The 20,765-nt window shown below is 37.6% G+C and overlaps 1 protein-coding gene across 5 annotated transcripts in view; it reads left to right on the top strand.

Moving 5' to 3' along the window:
- fndc3ba (fibronectin type III domain containing 3Ba) overlaps nucleotides 1-20,765 on the top strand; it is a 160,609-nt gene that overhangs the window by 27,104 nt on the left and 112,740 nt on the right. For 3 of the 5 annotated variants that reach the window (XM_066708914.1, XM_066708910.1, XM_066708911.1), the window contains 2 exons: nucleotides 6,992-7,130; nucleotides 9,356-9,431. In XM_066708914.1, the coding sequence (XP_066565011.1) occupies nucleotides 7,020-7,130; nucleotides 9,356-9,431 (187 nt within the window). In that variant the 5' untranslated portion in view covers nucleotides 6,992-7,019. The remainder of the gene's footprint in view (nucleotides 1-6,991; nucleotides 7,131-9,355; nucleotides 9,432-20,765) is intronic. The other 2 variants (XM_066708913.1, XM_066708912.1) reach the window with 1 other exon arrangement.

Below are 20,765 nucleotides of genomic sequence, written 5' to 3'. Positions count from 1 at the left end.
TGCAAATTGGTGTAAGTCCTGTATTTATCATAGGGTGAATTAGCCCCAGGGAGGCCAGTCTGAGGTGGTATAAAATAAAAAAATAAATAAAAAAAATTAAGCATTTTTTTTTTGTGAGCAAACGTCTCCTTGTTTTTTTGGCATGCACCTCCTACATGTTGAACTGCATTCCAGTCTGCCAGAGGAGGAAAAGGAGGGCATAGAACTTCTCAAAAGATGTCTTGTGATTTTAAAGTTAATTAACGGTGGAAATTTGCAATCCTTAAGCTCTCGTTCCTAAAATAAATAAAATCATAATAAAAAATAAGGTCAACTATTGTCACTACAACATCATGTCAAAGTGCATGGCTGAGAAAACATTTTAAATACATACTGTTAGGCTAAATGTTACAGTAAGTGTTTTTAATTGGAGGCAATTCCAGAGATGGGTCAAATAATGCATTAGGATGTTAGGAATACACTCTAGAATGGAACTGCTTTAGTATACATATTCATTCAAGCAGTGGGATGTCACACTTCTCCCCCCCCCCAATGGTTTGTGCAATGTGAGGCTTTCTATGGCAAATGTCCTGACTTGTCCGTGCATTGGCCTTCTTATCTAAAGTTTAGAGTGCAGTGTTTAAAGGTAAGAAATAGATTCACATTACAATAGGTGTTGCATTGGTGGCTGGCGTTACCATAACCGTTTGGTGCGGTGGAAGCAGAAATGAGACGGGATGACATAATTCCAGTCTGTGCTCTAAGCAGCCAGCTGTATGCATATTTGCAGGTAGAGCTCATGTCTCCAGGGTTTTTTTTTTTCTTCTTTTTTTAACACAATATTAAATTACTGCTTCTCCTTACATGGTGTCACAAACTGTGATGTGGTCCATGTCTTTTGCATGCAGCTGATATGCATCTGAGTTCAGGGTTTGCTCTAGACTCTTCACTCTTTTGACAGAACAGTGTGCATCTGATTTTCAGACTGTCTGCGAGAGTTATGCGGTTTGTATTAAAAATGTTCCGATTTACAGTGTGACATTCGACATAACCTCAGGATACCCTGTGAAAGATTCCTGTGGCAGGTGTTTATTAATTCATGTTTTTATTAGAAGGGGCTTTTCACAGTCCATGATTATCTGGTTCTCTTGCCAGGTGAATCAGCTTTTCCTAATTTCTTAGCACTTCTCTTCTGATTGATCATCGCATGCTCTTGCAGCTTTTCTTTTTTGATAATGCCAGTGGGATGTATTTTGGGATGTATTCCTCTTTAGTTCTAGTATAGTATCTTCAAATTCCTTATGTGATGGATAGGGAAGTTCAAAAGAGGCTCTCGCTTTTTCCTCTCCCGACTGAGAGCCTGTATAAGCTTTAGCAAAATCCATCTTTCACAGTGGGTTGCACTGTGACAACAGTGGAGGATTAGCATCTGGTTATTCAATGTTGAATTGTTTTCCCTGCTTATCTGTGAGGTAGTCGAGTGTGAAGAAGGCAATCTTCCCTGGCATCCGCACATGAAGGAGCCAAGATGGGATGGGAGGTTTACTTTACATTGAATGTGTTCAGAACCACAGTAATTTATAGCTCAGCACGTGATGACGTAACAGTTTTCCTTGCAAAAATAAAGAACACCTGGAATTCACATTATGTATTCATACAGGGTTCCAATTCTAATCACAATGTTTAGTGTCCTATATTTATGTAACTTTGAAATGTTCATCTTTGTTTAGGAATATAGCAGAATGAATGTATATGTGTAGGATATCTTACTGTTCCTCCTCTTTTTACATCACTATTATTGGATGAATTAAAAGACATAAGCGGTCTAATTTTTTGACTCCAGCAAGAGCTGAAAAGTATTTTGGATTATTCTTCTCCGTAGCTCCAAAAAATGTCTTGCTTTACAAGCACAGGCGAATTGTTTTCATATAAAAAACTATCTTACAGAGGACCAGGGATTAATGTGCGTGATTGAAATCATTGCACTGAGCCACAGTCTGCAGTCTCCTATTCTTATAGTTTAAAACTTAATTAGCTATTGTCATGTATATAAATACCCATGTGCTGTGATGTTTTTCCAGTCTAGGGATGTAGGGGTAAGTGCTTAGAATCACTGTGATGTAGAATTATTGAGTCAAAATCTTAGAAATATTAATCCAAGTTTTACTGGGGAAAAAAGGCTGGTCTCTTTTTGGTATGCTGTATGCCACTTGCTGAGTAAATTAGGATAATCAGTAGAGCTGAAACAAGTGGAATCCAGTAAACTTGCTTGATTTGATCTGTGGGCTGCCCAAAGCCCCTTGGGTGCATTGAAACAGTCTACCAATTCCACATTACAGTCTATGATTTTTTTAAGTCTTGTATTGTATTTAGTTTTATTTAGCCACTACAGAGATTCACACTTGATTGTGATCCCATATTTTATGATGGGATGCTTTAAAGAGAGTTCAAGTTCACAGCCTGTTCTTGGCTACTCTTCATTGTTAGTTTATCAAGGAGTCTCCCGTGCTGAGTGGAAATCTAACGCACAGCTTTCAAATTCAACATGTTTCAATTAAAGCTTTTTGGGATTGAGAGATATGGCAGTAGGTTTCCTTTATGTCAGTGTCAGTTCCTGTGTTTCTTTGTCCTCGCATCCCTTTAAGAAGGGATCTGCCCACCCTTTTGCATAGCAGAAATCCCAATTTTTGGACAGTTTCCCACTGGGATAACTGGAAGATAGCCTGTCCAGACTTCTTTCCCCTCGCCCACTAAGGTGAGGCATTCACCCCTGGCATTTTCACTAATTTAATTGTAATCAAAATGTCTTTTGTTGATAACCCAAACCTATCAAAAGAGGTTGCTAGGTTTCACATACAAGAAATAAATTTATAGCATTTCAAAAGAGCTCCAGTATTCTAAATGATTAATGTAGGGGGGAGGATGGAGAAGGGGAAAGGTTATCACAAGAAACACATTTTGTCCTCTTTCCAGATTTTTTTCAGTTGGCCCTGTATTTTTTTCACCTTCAGTCAAGTGAGTCTGTTTTGTATTCCCCAAGACCTCAATAATAGAACCAATCAAGATATGCTGAAGCTGAAACAGATTGTTCTTTCAATTTAGAAGGGAGGATTTAAAATTTGAGGATTTATTCCACATATTGACAGCTATGATAATAAATACATGGTCTAATTCAATTAAGTTGGGCAGCAATCCCAATGAGAGATCTCTTCTGATTTTGCTATTTCTATTCACAGCAGTGGGCTGCAACTTCACATTTTGCTACACCTGTTGAGTCTCTGGTTGTTTTAATTGACTGTTGGGCAATTGTTTACTTTGAATGATATAGTGTAATGTCAATTGAGTCCTCAATGGATTGTCTGAGTTTCTAAAACTGAATTAAGCGAATGAATTGCTCTCAGACAGAAGGCTCTTGTGTTTTGTTGAGAAGAGTGAAATTTCCATGAAAATTAGATAATGAGTAGAAAAGCCACTAACTGGTTCCTCCATGGCTTCTTTTTAAATCAATTACCTTGAGAATTACAATATTTCTATTGACAGAAGGTACGTCTGGTTTTGTTTTATAGATGGCTTCTTGGCCAAGTTATGCAGATGGATCTGGATGTGTGAAATTGGTGACATTTTGATTGAATTACAGGTGTAACTGCCAGACTGAGCACTAGGACCTTCAGTATTGTGTACAATGTGCTTAACAAAGTGAACATCTTGAAGCTGCTTTCTTGCTTGTTATCGGTTAGATTTCCATGAGCTACATTCTAGATCTTCCATCTTTGGTCTGTATTAATTCTAAACATTTGTCTTCAATGTGTTATTATAAGTATTATTAATGATAGTAGTAGTAATAATACAAATACTAATCTAGAGTGACTACATTCCCTAAAAATCCAGGGGATGTACTGGATAATGTTACATTACATGCTTTTCATTGGAAGATTACACAGCACACAATGAGGGCAGCAGAACATCCATATTTTAGTAACTGACCTTAAAGACAGATTATAGTACAGTGATGCATGCATTAATAAGCACTAGGTATCTGAGTGATTGAACTGACCTATTAAAATGGTTATATTCATTCATGGTGAACAGTACACAATGGCTTTTATATATATTTTATTTGAAAATTTCCTCTTTTGAAGTCACTAGCTGGACACAGTGCAGGTAGCAATACAATTATCAGGCTTATCAAACCTGGAATAAAACCAAGATCCACAGGACAACCACAGCGCTTATTATGGTGGCTCAGGAGAAGTAAGAAAGAAGCATGACACATACAGAGTTTCATAGAAATTGTACTTTTCAGAAGTCTCTGCAAATTGTTGAACAAGGGGACATCTACAGTCACCACACAGTGCTATACAATAGACACTTTCTTTTCACAGCCTAATCCCTCTCCCACTCGCTGGAAGACAGATTAAGAATTTGATAACGCTTTTAAATAACGATGACCTCATTATGACTTCATATTCCAGGCTTAACCCGTTGGCTGCAGTTGTACCTCTCTCCTGCTGCACTCTTGCTCACTCATTTTATGTGGTTTATTTGGAGTTTTGGTGGATGAAAGGTCACTGATTACTTTTGTGATTTAATGTCCTGTAGTGACTTTTCCATTCCTTTCGTGGAATCTTAATTCTGTGGTCTCTTCTCCCAACCACATTCTCCATCCCCCACTCGCTTTTTCTCCCAACTCCTTTTCACATTTTATTATAAGTGCATCAGCAAATCACACATGAATGCAGTTTTTACAGTGTTATTTGTGTTGAGAAACATCACTTTAATTTGTGGACCATCAATTTGTGGCCCAGATAGGAACTGATTCTCTCTACTTACAGTTCCCATCCTCACCTGTGTAGTTTTACTTTCCCTTTAGGGAGGCCACTGTAAAACTGTTATTCCCCATCCTGGTTGTGCCCTTGTCTGTTAGTGTTGCCACCCTGTATTGAATTGGTTGGTTGCTCCCCTGCCAATGTAAACAAGGAAGCATTGTCACATCTTCCGGCTGCCCTTGAAGGCCGCCTTTTGCATACGTTTTTTTTTTTTTTTTTTTTTTTAAGTTTTAAGTTTCACTTCGGGTTCAGGAGTCCTTCCTGGCACTACCTCCCTTACTAATTGGCTTTTTCAGCTTTCTAATCTCTGGAAGATGAATGAGCATCTTTACAGCCATTTATTTTATAACTTACAAGGAGCTTATGATTCTGTTTGGATTTGTCATTGGGCTGCCCCTATAGGTGGCAGTGAAGTTGCAAGTTGATTTTGTATGTTGCTCTTTCAGATGAAAATGAATAAACCGCTCATACCTTTTTTTTTTTTTTTCCTTCTTGAAATGACGATTTTCCAGGACTACATGTTTATATAAATAATAAGCTATGAAATGGCTATTTCAGTGTAGCCATAATGTTTATCTGTAAGGCTCAGCAAATGTACCTTTTATATGAATCTCATTTACAGGCACAAAAAACAGCCGCCTGGGAACTTCCCATTTTCATTATAAAGGTGACAAAGGCCACAAAAATATTCTCTCCCAGCAACAAATAGCCAAAGACACGGGATACGTTATTGATACCAATTGCAACAATGAGTAATTCTTCGTGGACCTGCTTTCTAACAATAGGCCCAAAAAAATGTAATGCCAACTAATCTAGAACAAGCTGTAACTGAGGAAGTGCTGACATCAGGAATGTGCTAAAACTGGATGTGGGAAGATGAGTACTTTTGTGATCAAGGAGCTACTTGCAAGTGTAGGACAACACTGGGTAGGGAGTGAGCGATTATGGCATGCTTCTTCTCCCACCAAATGGGAGATTTCTTGAAGTTGATCATGTTTTAGTTATAATTATGTGAAGGGTAATTTTTTAGCCACAGAGATTGAAATGGATGGCTCCTCTGCCACTCCAGCTGATCTGTGAAATCCCTTCTATGATCGCCCGTGCACGCCAGCATTCAATTGAGACCATGTGTTGTCTAAGCCTGGATTACTGGGAAGAGTAGAGAGGCTGCTCAGTGTTTTGGAAACTGCTTGCCGCTTTTGATTGATGCCCTGACAGGGTACATCTCTGGCAAACAGCTGCACCAACTGATTCATCTATTAACTGTCACTGCTGTTAATTACCTGGCACTGTGGAGCAGTCTTCTGTGTTAACAGAGCTACAAGAGCAGTTTATAGACTAGAGTGAGGCTTCAAGGTAGCTTGCTTATCCTTGTATCTTTATATGTGTAAGCAGTAAAGACTAGTGTGGACATTCATTATGAAGTGGCCTGCAAAATTGATACCTGGCATTTTGGAGTGCAAATAAAATTAACAGATGTGTGGATCTGTCTGTGAGTTTTTTTTTTTTTTTTTTTTTTTTTTTTTTTTTTTTTAAACATATTATGTTTAATTTTGTGGGCGGGGGGTATTCAGGATTATTTTTATTTTCCATTTTATTCTCTATTTGTTAATACCAACATTTATTGCTGGAAAGGATGTTACTCACAATTAAATTGTATTGTATTATATGCATTTTCTTACACTTTTATTCATAATGAACTAGTGTCTAGATTAAATGCAACACATACTGTTTGCCCTGCCCTACCATTCCCTTTGCTTCTGATCTAGCATTTAGCATTTTAGAGATGGAAGGTGAATGGAACTTCAAGGGTGTCTGCATAGTTGTTGTGTGATGAAATTGAATGTCAAGGGCACTTCCAGAGAAAGTCTATCCCTAAGCCTGTCTAAATCATAAAAGCATTGAACGTTTAAGAACAGTTTGAAAATTCAGAATGTTAAGAGGCCTCTGACTCAGACTTTCCCTTAGGGTTTAGGTCAGTCAACACTTCATTACTTCGTCACTAGTTCCAACGAGATAAGGGAAAAACAGCTACTCGAGCCTTGCCTTGTTTATAGCTTTATAGCTCTGAAGATGCATTTAAAATATCCATAACCATCCCACAACTACTTCTTGGATTTGTCTGAGATGCTTGACTTGAGCCTTTTGTTGGGTTACTAATTGCTGAACCTCTCCCTTTGTTGTAGAAAGGCAGTAGAGGAAAGTTCTCCATGAATGTACGTCACAATGATGATGACAGACCAGATACCACTGGACCTGCCACCCTTACTGAACGGCGAGGTTCCCATGATGCCTCACATGGTTAATGGGGATGGATCACAACAGGTGAGCTGATAAATCATTGACACAAGACACAGGGTCAGGCAGTGATAAGGGAGTTGTTGTTTAGCGAGGTTGCTTTGTTAAGTATTTTTGCTCTATTTTCTTTTTTATACATTTAATTATAGGATTTACTTCATTATAATGATAGATAGAAACGCATGGCTGCAGCAGCAAGCAACATTTATACAGCAGTTTATTTGAAGATAAATCTAGCTCTGTTTTGAAATGGCAAATTTGATACTTTGAAAATTGAATTAGCTGAGTAAGTCAAATCCCTGGTTCGCTTATAAGTTTCATGGTAATACAGTTTAATGCATGCATCCACAAACAAGTAAAAATTGCAAATTTATATATATATATATCTGTATTGATGTATTGGTTTGTAAATCCTTCAATGCATTCTAAAAGAACAGGGTACACTTGAATATTATTCTCTTTTAAACTGTAAGGAGATGCTACAAATTTTCTGCTTTCCTTTGTGCAAATTTTCATCAGTACCTGAAATTTTCCGCCCCCCCCGTATAGCCATATGTACTACATAAACTGAACTGAAACAAAAAAGATAATTATTTTAAATCTGTTAACAGGATTCTTCCAAATACTGTATCTGTTTATCCACCCCTCCCACCCACTCATCCTATCTTCATGGTAAAGTGAGGAGACATCCATTTTGCTGTAACTGCATGAGACAGTGTGCAGTGCTTAAAGCTGGGATGGATTTTCTCTTGCTGTATGCCTGCACCAGTCTATCTCACGTTTAATCTCTGGAGACTCCGCATGCCACACAGTGCAATAAGAGGGGGAAGAGAGAGGTCTTCTCCAGATAGGAAAGGTTAAGTGCAACGGAGACTGCCAGTAACTGACTCACCCTCCTTCCACCTTATGTGATGCAATACCTGTTGCTGTCTACTGTGTGTCGGTTGTTAAGGAAGAGTCATCAACCTCATGTGCATATATATTTTCCTTTTTTTCTATTAAGAATACAAATGTAAGTGGTGTTGCTCCTCTCTTGACCATGCATACATGCAAAAAAACCTCTACATATGTTTTCAATTCTGACTACCCAGAAAAGCTACAGAACTGATGTGTGTGTGTATGTTGATCTTCATGAATGCATAACAGGAGAGTTTGTGTGTGTATGTTGGGGGGGTGGGGGGGGTCCTTGGAAAAATCCTGGCATTGCCTCTTTTTTTTATATATAAAACCAGACTTGACTCCATAGAACACATTCAGGTTACTATAGCAACCACAGCAGCAGACAGCTCTGCAGGAAATGCAAGCCCGGAATTGAGCTTTTAAACAATGTGATCAGAGGATTGTCTGTTGCTAACAGAGAAATGATCATGATAAAAAAAAAAAATCTCTTTCTTACCTGTAGCGCTTAGACAGTGTTAAAAATGGCAGCAGAACTTTTTCAGATACACAGACAGCTATATACTGTGAACAGCATGTATTCTCATAATATGATGGTAAGCAGCTGTTAATTCTATATTCACAGATATTTCAGATCAAATTATACTTTTTTAATACTTTTTATTTTGCAAAGTATCATTAAGTGTTTAATCATGGGGAATTGCTTTGTTTTGTTGTGTGTATGTGTTAATTATAGCTTTGTGTGACTGTCTTGACAAATGTATAAGCAAATGCAGCTGTGGTAAACTTGAATCAACAGATGTTGCTGTTACTTTTTATAGAAGAAAGTGCTGTGTATTCATGTTCGGGCATATTTGAGTTAGGAAAGTGCAAGCACTAGGGCAGCATTGTATGGATACTAAAGAACTTTGCCACGGTGATGTGTATTTTTCACAGGCGAAATCTAAGAATGAATCTAATGTAGGTTTGATTAATTTGCTGTTGTGTGTTATGCATACATTTCTCCACATATCTGTAATTTTTTTTTTTGTGTGTCTCCGACTTGTACATCACCAATGGTCATGACTTCTACAGGTTCAGGTCTTAATACCAACAAGAACATTGAGTGGTTGACATTGATGTCTCAGCTGGAGAGCTTGGGTTGTCACGAGCCATTTAAAACCAGATATAAAGAAGTTGATCATGACTTTCATCCACTGTCAGCCATTGATGGAGGACAACATTCATTTGTAATATCATTGTGATATCTGTGCTAGATGTTCCTTATAGTGCACCCGCCTATTTGGTGACCTATTATAAATTTGGATAATCTTGTCTTTTTGCTTACTTACTGGTTCTGTTTTTCCTCTATGCAGGTAATTTTGGTTCAAGTCAACCCTGGTGAAACATTTACAATAAGAGCAGAAGATGGGTCTTTGCAGTGTATTCAAGGTAATGGAAATTATTTTTTAAATGTTGTACTTCGATTTATATGCCTAGGCTCATCAAAGAAGCAAGGACATTGAATCAGCATCTAATATAGCTCAATGCTGCACAGTGACTGGTAGTTAATAAGAGTGCCACATTATGGAGAAGGCTTGCATAGTTTTTCCCACAAGTCTGCCATCAGTAAAACCAGGTATTAAAAAGTTGTTATAAAACAAATCTTTCCTCTTCTGTTTCTTCTTTTAGATAGGAATATTTCTATTCTAATTACAGATGTTTTTTTTTCCCCTTCAACAATTTCTTTGCACTGATCCGACAACCCGTATCAAGCCGATTTGATAGTTGCATGCCAAACTTGATTAATGTCATCTACGGTTTCGGAGGCCTATAGCAATACATTTATAAGAAATTAACAGTCTACACTTCATGCAAATAACTGGCAAAGGCACATGTTTAAGCATATAGTCTGGGTCAGTATTAATGTATTCTCTCAGATTTAAAAAGATGTAACCAAATTACTGTCAAATTTATGACTGCAGTTGACTACAGTTTCTTTTTTCATATACAAGTGGAAGCGTGACTTCTGTGTAATACAATTTATCCAGCACAAATCACTAGAAAAACTTAATTGTGCACTTGACTGTTGGCAAATTTATTTACAGATGATGTATAGCAGTGCTGTTTGAAATAGGCAGTCAGCCTGGTAATTTAATTACTGCCTTTTCTCCCCTGTTGCAACCAGTCTATTTTTTTTAACTGCTGCACTGGTTTGTAGTTCTACTAGTTGAGCTATAGAGCTGTCATTTGTTCAGTTGCTGCTTTAAAGCCCTACAGAACGTCTGCCTTGTCTAATTTACTTTTTCAGCTTATCCAAATATTTCTCCCAACAAAGCAGTCAATATATTAATTATGTAAAGATGCATTTAAGGTACGTTATCTTAAAAGCTTTAGCAACATACAGGACAGTAGAACGCTGTTTTTTGTTGTTGTTTGTTCCTGAGAAACGTCACAATTCCTCTTAATCTTATTTATGCCTTATAGCCCTTATATAGGATGTATTCATGGTTAGATGTGGCTTTCAATTAATTTAAATAATCCTGTAAATTATGATCACCTGAGTGGAATAATTTTTCCTATTAATATTCAACTTGCATGTGTAACTCAAACTCACCGAAACCTGTTGTCTAAGGAAGCAATTCTTATCGCAATGGGTAGGAATCTGGAAAATGTTATGCATATTCCTGAATCAGGCAACCTAGGATCCTTCAAGAAACAGCTGGATAAAGTCCTTGGAATAGTTATTAAATAACATTTCACTGAATGAGCTAGATTGCAAAGGTTTCCTCACTTAAGTAATCTTTCTGTTGTGTCTCCACTTGCCTATGCATAACCTTAGCATTAGATTTGTAGTTATTTGCCTATTATGCTAACTGAAAATTGCATTCATAGTGTCACGCCTATATGTGACATATCTGCCGGAGGATTTTTTTTAATTTATTTTTTAATCTGGAACTCTTAAGTCACTTTGATTCACAGGTATACCAAGTGGATCTTGGTTATTAAATGTAGTGTGAACTGAAAATTATGAAATGCTGTTGCAAAGAATAATGCAGAAAGTAGTGAAGTGTTAGTGTGAAGTAATTGAAAGAGGAAGAAAGAAAATAAATCTCAAAATTACAAGTAATGAGAACCTAGCCTTTGGTTCTTGTAACTCTTGTAACTGATCATGGTGCATTTTGCATGTTCTATAGATCCCAGCAATATGAATTGTACTTTGATACTTATGCAGTGCTTTGAAAGGTAGTTGATTTTCTGCATGGTTGGTCTGATAGAAGAACTAGCTAGGACATAATTCATTGCCACCACTGATTGAAATTCCCTGGATTCTGTGTTTGAAACAGCCAAGTTCTAACCTAAAAATTATCTTCAACCCCCCCACCACACACACACACACACACATACACGCACACTTAAATGTGTCATCTCATTAGAATAATGTCTACTTCTGTTCTGTATAGTCTTGCTTGGGTTTTGGGGAAAAAAGGATAGCAAACCTTCTAATTAAAGACTGTCAGTGGTTTAATCACAGTATTTCTGAGAAAGCAGTATGCTCTGTCAGCTTAAGCAGAAGCTCAGGGAAGAGTTAATGTGAATGCTGTGCTGGCAATTGAGAGGAATCCAGATTGTTTTGATGGATGTAATCACATCTTTTGCAAGCGTTGCTTCGCTTTTTGAGATGGTCTGCTACACAGAGTCATGGAAGCTGAATGGAATCTGCATACAAATGTCCTGGGGAACAGAGGGCACATTCCTGAGTGTACCTGTCAGTCCCAAAGACATTGCTTGAATTATTGAATGATTAAATAAGAAGACAACGTTCCTCTGGCTTAAGTGTGCATATCCCACGAGACACACTTCAGAGACTGTCATAATTAGTGGCTTAAAGGAAGAATGCTCTCAACTGTAGGCAAGTAGCAGTGTTAACTATTGTCAAACCTTTAGGCAGGGTCCTACAGAACCATCTGATTTTTGAGGAGTTTTAGCATAGCCAAATTTGAAACCCTTTGCAGTGAGAGCAAACTTGAAAATACTGGAACTGATAAAATGCCATCCAATTTGATAAACCAGCATTTGTTGCCTCATGACTTTGGTCATTGTTTTAAGTGATTGGGCTCTTTAAAGGTTCAACAAACCATTTGAAACTCATCTCACACAAGATGTGTAGTCTGTTTTGGCTTCCCTCTTCCTGTGTTTGGTTTGCTCATCTCTTATTTAATCAGAGTCACTGAAGGGCCCTGAGCTGCAGAGGCCTGGTAGGCATTGGGTTATTAAAGTTCCTCTAGAATTAAAATGTTGTCTGCATGCTGATGAAATGTGACTGGGCATGTTCACTTTGATTTGGCTGGAGGCACATTGTTGGGATAAGAGGCCGACTGGCTGGAATGATTTATAAAGGTTTGGCAACTCCATTGTTACAACTCCAACTTACACATAGCATATCGCAGTCCTCAGTTATTCCAATATTTAAACAATTAGTCATGGGCCAGTTTCCTTTTGTAGAGGGCCAAAATGTCCAGCATAACACCCACGCACAAACAACTATCACTGCTGACAGTGGACACTTGTAGCCATTGCATAATCTAAGCATTTCTGAGGTAGTGATGCTTTTGTAAGGCCACCTGCTGTTCGTTGATAACCCTCTCTTGGCTAGTTTTGACTATTTTTATCTTTTGTTCTGTCATATCATCAGACTTTATAGCATTACAAAAGGAGTGAAATAATTATTTATATATATACACTCACCTAAAGGATTATTAGGAACACCTGTTCAATTTCTCATTAATGCAATTTTCTAATCAACCAATCACATGGCAGTTGCTTCAATGCATTTAGGGGTGTGGTCCTGGTCAAGACAATCTCCTGAACTCCAAACTGAATGTCTGAATGGGAAAGAAAGGTGATTTTAAGCAATTTTGAGCGTGGCATGGTTTGTTGGTGCCAGACGGGCCGGTCTGAGTATTTCACAATCTGCTCAGTTACTGGGATTTTCACGCACAACCATTTCTAGGGTTTACAAAGAATGGTGTGAAAAGGGAAAAACATCCAGTATGCGGCAGTCCTGTGGGCGAAAATGCCTTGTTGATGCTAGAGGTCAGAGGAGAATGGGCCGACTGATTCAAGCTGATAGAAGAGCAACTTTGACTGAAATAACCACTCGTTACAACCGAGGTATGCAGCAAAGCATTTGTGAAGCCACAACACGTACAACCTTGAGGCGGATGGGCTACAACAGCAGAAGACCCCACCGGGTACCACTCATCTCCACTACAAATAGGAAAAAGAGGCTACAATTTGCACAAGCTCACCAAAATTGGACAGTTGAAGACTGGAAAAATGTTGCCTGGTCTGATGAGTCTTGATTTCTGTTGAGACATTCAGATGGTAGAGTCAGAATTTGGCGTAAACAGAATGAGAACATGGATCCATCATGCCTTGTTACCACTGTGCAGGCTGGTGGTGGTGGTGTAATGGTGTGGGGGATGTTTTCTTGGCACACTTTAGGCCCCTTAGTGCCAATTGGGCATCGTTTAAATGCCACGGCCTACCTGAGCATTGTTTCTGACCATGTCCATCCCTTTATGACCACCATGTACCCATCCTCTGATGGCTACTTCCAGCAGGATAATGCACCATGTCACAAAGGTCGAATCATTTCAAATTGGTTTCTTGAACATGACAATGAGTTCACTGTACTAAACTGGCCCCCACAGTCACCAGATCTCAACCCAACAGAGCATCTTTGGGATGTGGTGGAACGGGAGCTTCGTGCCCTGGATGTGCATCCCACAAATCTCCATCAACTGCAAGATGCTATCCTATCAATATGGGCCAACATTTCTAAAGAATGCTTTCAGCACCTTGTTGAATCAATGCCACGTAGAATTAAGGCAGTTCTGAAGGCGAAAGGGGGTCAAACACAGTATTAGTATGGTGTTCCTAATAATCCTTTAGGTGAGTGTATTTATGAAAAAAAAAATCCCTTTGTGTTGTATAAGTGATGAGAGTGGAATGCAGACATGTCTAAGAGAAAAAAAACAAAAAAAAAGGACTGGCAACTATGCACACCTTGTTACCCATGTAACTGCAACTGCATGCGGTTGTATTTGATGGGGATCTGCTGGCACTTGTTTGCACTTTGCAAACTTCCTGGAAATCCCAGACTACAGAGCAGGCTTATCTTATTGTGGAATTACCCTGCCTTTGTCGTATTTGTACCCTGTATTGTGATTTAGATTAATACCACCATACCCTGCCCTTCTTATGTGCTAATGAAGTGTAAGGATTAGTTTATACACGCTTTATAGATGAAGTTAGGAAATACCTAGTTTTCAGTGAGTCATTTTTTAAGTTAGAACTTTGTGTCAAACATTAAAAAAAAGGAGATCATTTTGAAGTCATATTTTTATCTTATCAAGGAATAGCCTCTATTAGAAGAAGAAGTAGAAAAATGTTTAATGAAATGTTTACTCTACCAACAACCATCCTCTACTTGGAAAGCTACTGCATTTAAGAGAGAAGATTCTTTGTCATTATCCAAACCTCAGGGCAGTACCCTAGATTTAACTTAACTTTTTATATAAAGTAACTACTGTTTAGTTTGTGGACTGTTTGGTTTGCCGAACAGAAAGTAGGATTATCTTTGAGATGCCTGCCAACTACATTGGCAGTGGATAAATTTAGCCCCAAAATCATTTTATTACCTTTGCAGAAATTTTACCTGCAACTAAAGAACCTTTTACCTTTGTGTTGTGATAATTAGGTCTAAATTTGGACATACTTTAATAAATTGAAAATACCTTGCATGTCCTGTGTTTTTCTTATTTGATATTTTTATTTAGTTCATGGAAGTAATTTTATGGGGTTAAAAATCAAAGACTTTAGTGTTAGACCAGCTGATGATATCACTAGCCACTTTGAAGGCAGACTTAGGCAGTGATAGTAAGTCAGTGGCTTGGAATTCCTCTCATTAATTCTAAAGAACAATAATTTGTTCAAAGTAGTGATACTGCTGCAGATGTTGAGAGTCACTCTGAGTGGCATCTCATTAGCACAGGTTGATCCTGCTTTGTATACATTTGCCTTAACCAGTTGTATCTGTGTGCTAATTGGGGTGGAAGCAGCTAACTGTAATCTGTCTTGTCCTTTTTACTGTTGGGTTGAATGGCCTTGTCCTAATGTTCCTCCGTCCCAATAGGGAATGTTTGGAAGTTTCCCACACTTTGCATCCGAAGAGTTGTTCAAGTCTAAGGAAGTGGACAAATATGGAAATGAAAAGTGTGCTTACTTGGGGATGACGGAATTATGTGGATTTAAAATCTTGAAACATGTAAATATGGTAATGGTTGAAGGAAATGTACTTGCAGGATTTTCAAGAACTATGGATTCAGAAACAGAACTGCCAAATATCAGTGTCAAAAAGTTTTGCAATAACGTTTGTATTAATAATTTTTTGAATGCATGTATTGAGCTAGATGGAAAAGATGGTTCCATTGCACAGTTCTTCAACTTCCATAACTCAGACCCATTTCTCAGCATCTGCTTTATTTTATTGATCTTTGGCTGCTTGGTTGGTACAGGCTTCTAAAACTGACCAGTCATATTGCTGCTCCTGGACCACCGATATTGTAATGTGCTAGTTGTAATATGGAAACTATGGAGCCAGTGAAAATAAATGAAATCAATGAAAAGTAATTCTGCAAGACTTGGATCATGTGAGTCCCAGTGTTCTTGTTGTAATAGAGGAGCTGCTATCATGTTGCGTCAGTGGGATCTAGACTTCAAGCAGGGTCTCTTGGAGAGACGGGTACGGCTGATAGCAAAAGTGAAATCGTCACTTTGTCTATGGCTTATTTCATCTCAACATCATGATTGCTATTTAGCCAGTGCGGTAAGTGGAAGTTCTTTGACAAACGCTATTGATGTGGTTTCTCCCCCAGCTGTGCACATTTCCTGTTTGTGTGTCTGGTTAAAGAAGAAATCAACCAAGCAAAACTTTTAACGATTAACACTTTTAGTTAGATGTTGGTTTCTTGTGTTGTGCAGACAAAGGAATCATGCTGATTTAGATTATGCCTTGTGGGTTTTCTTTGTGCTGGTGTTGTTGACCTTTGCTAGGTCAGTCCCTTTAAGTCAGTGCTTCCCAATCCTGGTCCTGGGGACCCAATGGCTTGCTATTTACTTAATTGAACTAATAATTGGCCTAATCAGAGCTTATTAATAATTGTAAACCATTGGAGACGTCGAGTATAAAAGTATATAAGGCATCCAGATTCTCCAACTTTTCATAATTTAAATTTAAAAAAATCAAGTAAAGCAAATTTATTAGTTTCAGTTCATTAATTCAGGGTGCAGTTGGATCAAAAACCTGCAGCATGTTGGGTCCCCAGGACCAGGATTGGTAAACACTGCTTTTCTAAATTGTTTTATATAAATCCACCCTCCCCCTCCTTCTTCATGACACGTTTTATCTGTTAAATTATGTGATAGCATCCAGCTTTGTTCCTGCAATTGGCTTTACAAAAACCTTTCAATGCATTCATTTGAATTAGCCTACCATGAAGATTAATATTTTTGGCCTAAACTTTTTTCTTCTGATGATGATAAATGTAAATCTTTACCTTTAATAACCCATAACATTAATAGAAGGGAAGCCAATTCAACAGTTTGAATCATTTAGACATGATTATAGCAGGAAATCACTTTGTTTATGGCAGAAAAGCATGTGAAGGAATCTGGTATATTTTATCAATCCAGCTAGCCTCAAGAGTCATCATAGCACAACACTCTTTATTGGTGCTGTGATTTATGTAGAACCTGACACCTGGAAGACATAGTTGAGCTTTTCACCAAATTGGACATTCATGCTGATTCTTTGTTTAGTGCTTTAAGAGAAATGGTGATCCAGTGTTCAAGGTAAAGGTCTGTGTACCAGGAGGTTCCTGATTTATCCAGGTTCTGCCTCTGACCTACGTAAGCACTTAAGCAAGGTATTAGACCTTCATGTGCTCCCTCCTTCCACTGAGACATAAAATCAAGATCCTACTGTAAGGGAATATGCAGCAACCTTGTAGTCTCTGTAAAATGCTTGGGATAAAAGCATCCTCTGAAATTAGGAACTTCAGTCTAGTTAGCTTTCCTTTAAAGTTTGTGCTTTTTATTTTTAAATAAATCACTGAAAATAATAATAATAAAAAAAAAGCTTTAAAGACAAATGTTTGCTTCTCTTAAGTCGCAAGTGTAAAGATTTTTTTCTACATCAGTATGTGTTCCTTGTTTTTCTATGCCAGGGTTGTTGATCTACAGACAGAATGAGATGGACTAAATGTTTTCATTGCTTGTTTGTCATTTTGTGGATTTGACAGTTTTCTTTCTTCTCAAAAGTGGGGATTTTGATTTCCTTTAATTGCATGTTTAGCTTAAAAGACATTCTAGTCTGCAAACAGTAATTTAGCAAACACAAAAGCAACCATTTACAAGCAGCTCATACAGTGCTGTTCTGTAGTTCTTCTTGATAGTCTGTTTTATGTAAACTACATTTCTTCACTTCATACAGTACCAGGAATAAAGATTTGCCCTGTCAATAGTAAGACCAGATATTGCTGGACATAAGCATCTTAGAATCTCAAATGAAATTTGAAGCATTTTCTCATTCCTGGCTTTTCTTGTTCCCCAGTGACTCAGCAAGCACTGTACTTCTAAAAACCTCGTCCAAACTCATTACTTTTTTTGGTAAAGTGTTGTTTTGAAGATCACAGAATCTCATCTATTAGTATATCTTAGGATCCTCTGCAGTGTAGTCACCTGACCTAGTGTCCATAGTCTGAAACTATCCTAACTGCTTGTAGCTTCCACACCTTTCATATTGATACAGTTGATAATGTAGATCGATTTGTTCCTGTATTCTGTGACAATGCTTCCCGGATAGCTGGAAAATATTTTGCTTATTCCGTTGTCTAACATCACGTTATACTATGCATATTTTGGTAGGATTTATGATTTGATTTTCATTGAGACCAGTCATAGTTAAGAATTGCTGGAGATTGGCATTCCTATTTTCCGAGGCTCTTCTGTATTTTTTTTTTTCTCCAAATGCTGTGTTCATGACATGCATTTCAAGAATGGATATGACTTAATGCAGCACATTTTCTCTGGCTTGGGGTTACTCATAAGATTATTGAGCAAGCTTGCATATTCTTGACTAACTCATACTTGTGTGCATAGTATTTATAAGTGAGGACACAACAAGCCAGTACAATTGTCCTAAGAAATTAGAAGCCTCCCATATATTTAGATAACAGGAGTTCTGAAATTAGACATTCTGTTAACAATTTCAAGAACAATATTGAACAAAGTTGGAAGCAAGGATGCTTAATACAGCTTTTTCCAGTTGGAGATATTTGTATGCTGCAGACTGCAGTCTTTACCGTCTTGACCTACCATTTGACAAATGTTCTTCTCTTGAGGAAGAGACATGGTGCACTTTTGTGAAAGGGGATTTTTTTCTCTTGGCCTTACCTTTTTGAGCCTTGTAGTTTTCAAGGACCTTAACGCCATAACTAACATCTTTAACTATTCCTCTGCCACTAGGTACTGAACGGTACATTTCTTTTATCGCTTTGTGTATAACCGAATGCCATGCTTTTCCACAACACCAATGCTATTGTCATTTTGGTGGTTTCTGTATTTCATGAATGGGATAATGACGGAAGTAATGTACATCAAATCCTAGTCCCCTTTTGTTTTTTGTACATCTTAAAACATTTTCACCTTCAAGGGAAAGTACATTGATTTTAAACACAATGGACTTGTTATTCTGTAATACATTTTTTTACATTGTTAAATGTTGTCCTATCCCTGTTTTGTCTGCATATCTGTCTTCCAGGTTTTTATTTTTCCTCATACCAAGCAAGATTCATTTAATATTCGATACAGGCAGCCAGTCTGCTCCACTGCACTAATTTTAGACTTAACTTAAGGGGTAAATAAGCATTGGCCAGATACTAATCACCCATTCTTCTAATCCATAAACAAAGACTAAAGAACGAAACCAAACATGCCAGTCTTTGTGAAGCTTTGAGATTTCATTTGAGGATGTTTTATAACTCTGTTTGACTCATTAATTTTCTTCCCCACACTTATTGTGCATGTTGTTTTGTACATGTTGCATCTATACCACAGAGGTTGAAAGATGACTTTCAACATTACTTCTGCTTGTTAATTAAGTTGTTATTTGAACTGATTTCAAGCTATGTCCATTTGCACTGAACACTGATTTGAAATAACTGCCAGAACTCCACTGGAGCCTAGGGACCTGTGTGTTATAGGAAATGCTGCAGCTCCTGCTTTGGAGATGCACTACAGTTAAAATCACCACAGCAGTATTAGATGGGGGATACGTGTCTATTGCTTCTACTTATGATTGAATAGAAAGGTAGAAAATGTCATTAAAATAATCAACCTCAATTGATACAATTACACCATATTATAGATATTTAACCATTCATTTGCTGGCTAAAAAATAAAACTAGAGCACGCTGAAAGATGAATAAGCTCCATTAACTAGCTGATACCAGCTCATTCTCTAAGGATTTCATAATGTAAGGTATATAAGCAGATTTATTTATTTTTCCTCTAAACTATTACACACAATAAGTATTGCAAATATATCCCTTAAAAATAATACTAATAATATCAGGAATGAGATTTGACTTCCCAAAACCCACCATGAAGTTTGACAAAAGATAAAAGCTTCTTTGTTTCAAACCAAACTCTTTGGAATACAGATATATTAAAGACATGCTCAGTGACTATGCCATCAGTTCCTGGAAGGTCAAGAACAAGGATGCCTGTGACTGCAATTATAAATAAATAAATGAAAATACGAAATATTCCACTGATGTTTTATTTGGACTCGGTGGCATGCCTCAAAAAAAAAAAAGAAAATCCTAGCTCTGGATTAGAAATTCCTGCTCTGTCTACTGGCCAGAGTACAAGAAACGAGAAGACCAGAAGGTTACTGAGTACATTTGGACTCAGTACTGCAGTGAATGTGTGGTGGGATTTTTTTTAAATGTGTTTATTCCAGATGTGCTCACGCAGCAGTTGTGAGTGCTCATAGTCTTTAACTTCAAAATTCCACAGCAGAGAGATGCTGAAAGAAGCCTGTGTATGAGATAGTGCACGAGCCTTCTGGTTTTGCTGCCCCTTTTGCATAGGTCTGTTTATTAAAATGATGAGATGTTTCTGACTTCCTTGGTGGGGATCTAGATTAGCACAAACCAGCTAGCAGCCAGACTCTCTACACAATGTTAATTTGTATCGGGACCTACTGCTTGCAAGCTGATTTTGTGTCCAACAGTTAAAGCAATCCTTGATGTTTGTTGAATTGTATTTGTTTAATTTTTTTTGCCAAGGTATCTCTTCAAGGTTAGAAATATCACGTGAGGTAGCAGTGTTGTGCAAGGTTTTTTAAAGGATTTTTGAGCTTCCCCAAATTCAGATAAGCAAATTCTTGGTGATAAGAGGGATGAAGGTAATAATCTTCTCGGGTTATGTGGCAGTTTGATCTCAGTCACTGCAGGGTTGGGGCATTCTTCAGGATTGTCAACACCTGTTATACATGGCCAAGTTACATTTTATTACAAGGAAAGGAGGACTAATTACAGACCTTTTTTAATATATATATTTTTTATAATCATGGCAGTACAACATACTGTTATTTATATGTAGGAATACCAAATAACAAAGTATTTGTGTAGGAAATGCAAATGTATACAGTAT

This window comes from Amia ocellicauda, chromosome 7 (genome assembly GCF_036373705.1).
Source record: "Amia ocellicauda isolate fAmiCal2 chromosome 7, fAmiCal2.hap1, whole genome shotgun sequence".
NCBI lineage: Eukaryota > Metazoa > Chordata > Actinopteri > Amiiformes > Amiidae > Amia > Amia ocellicauda.
The sequence above is the reverse complement of the archived record's forward strand: the minus strand, read 5'-3'. Positions and strand labels throughout refer to the sequence as shown.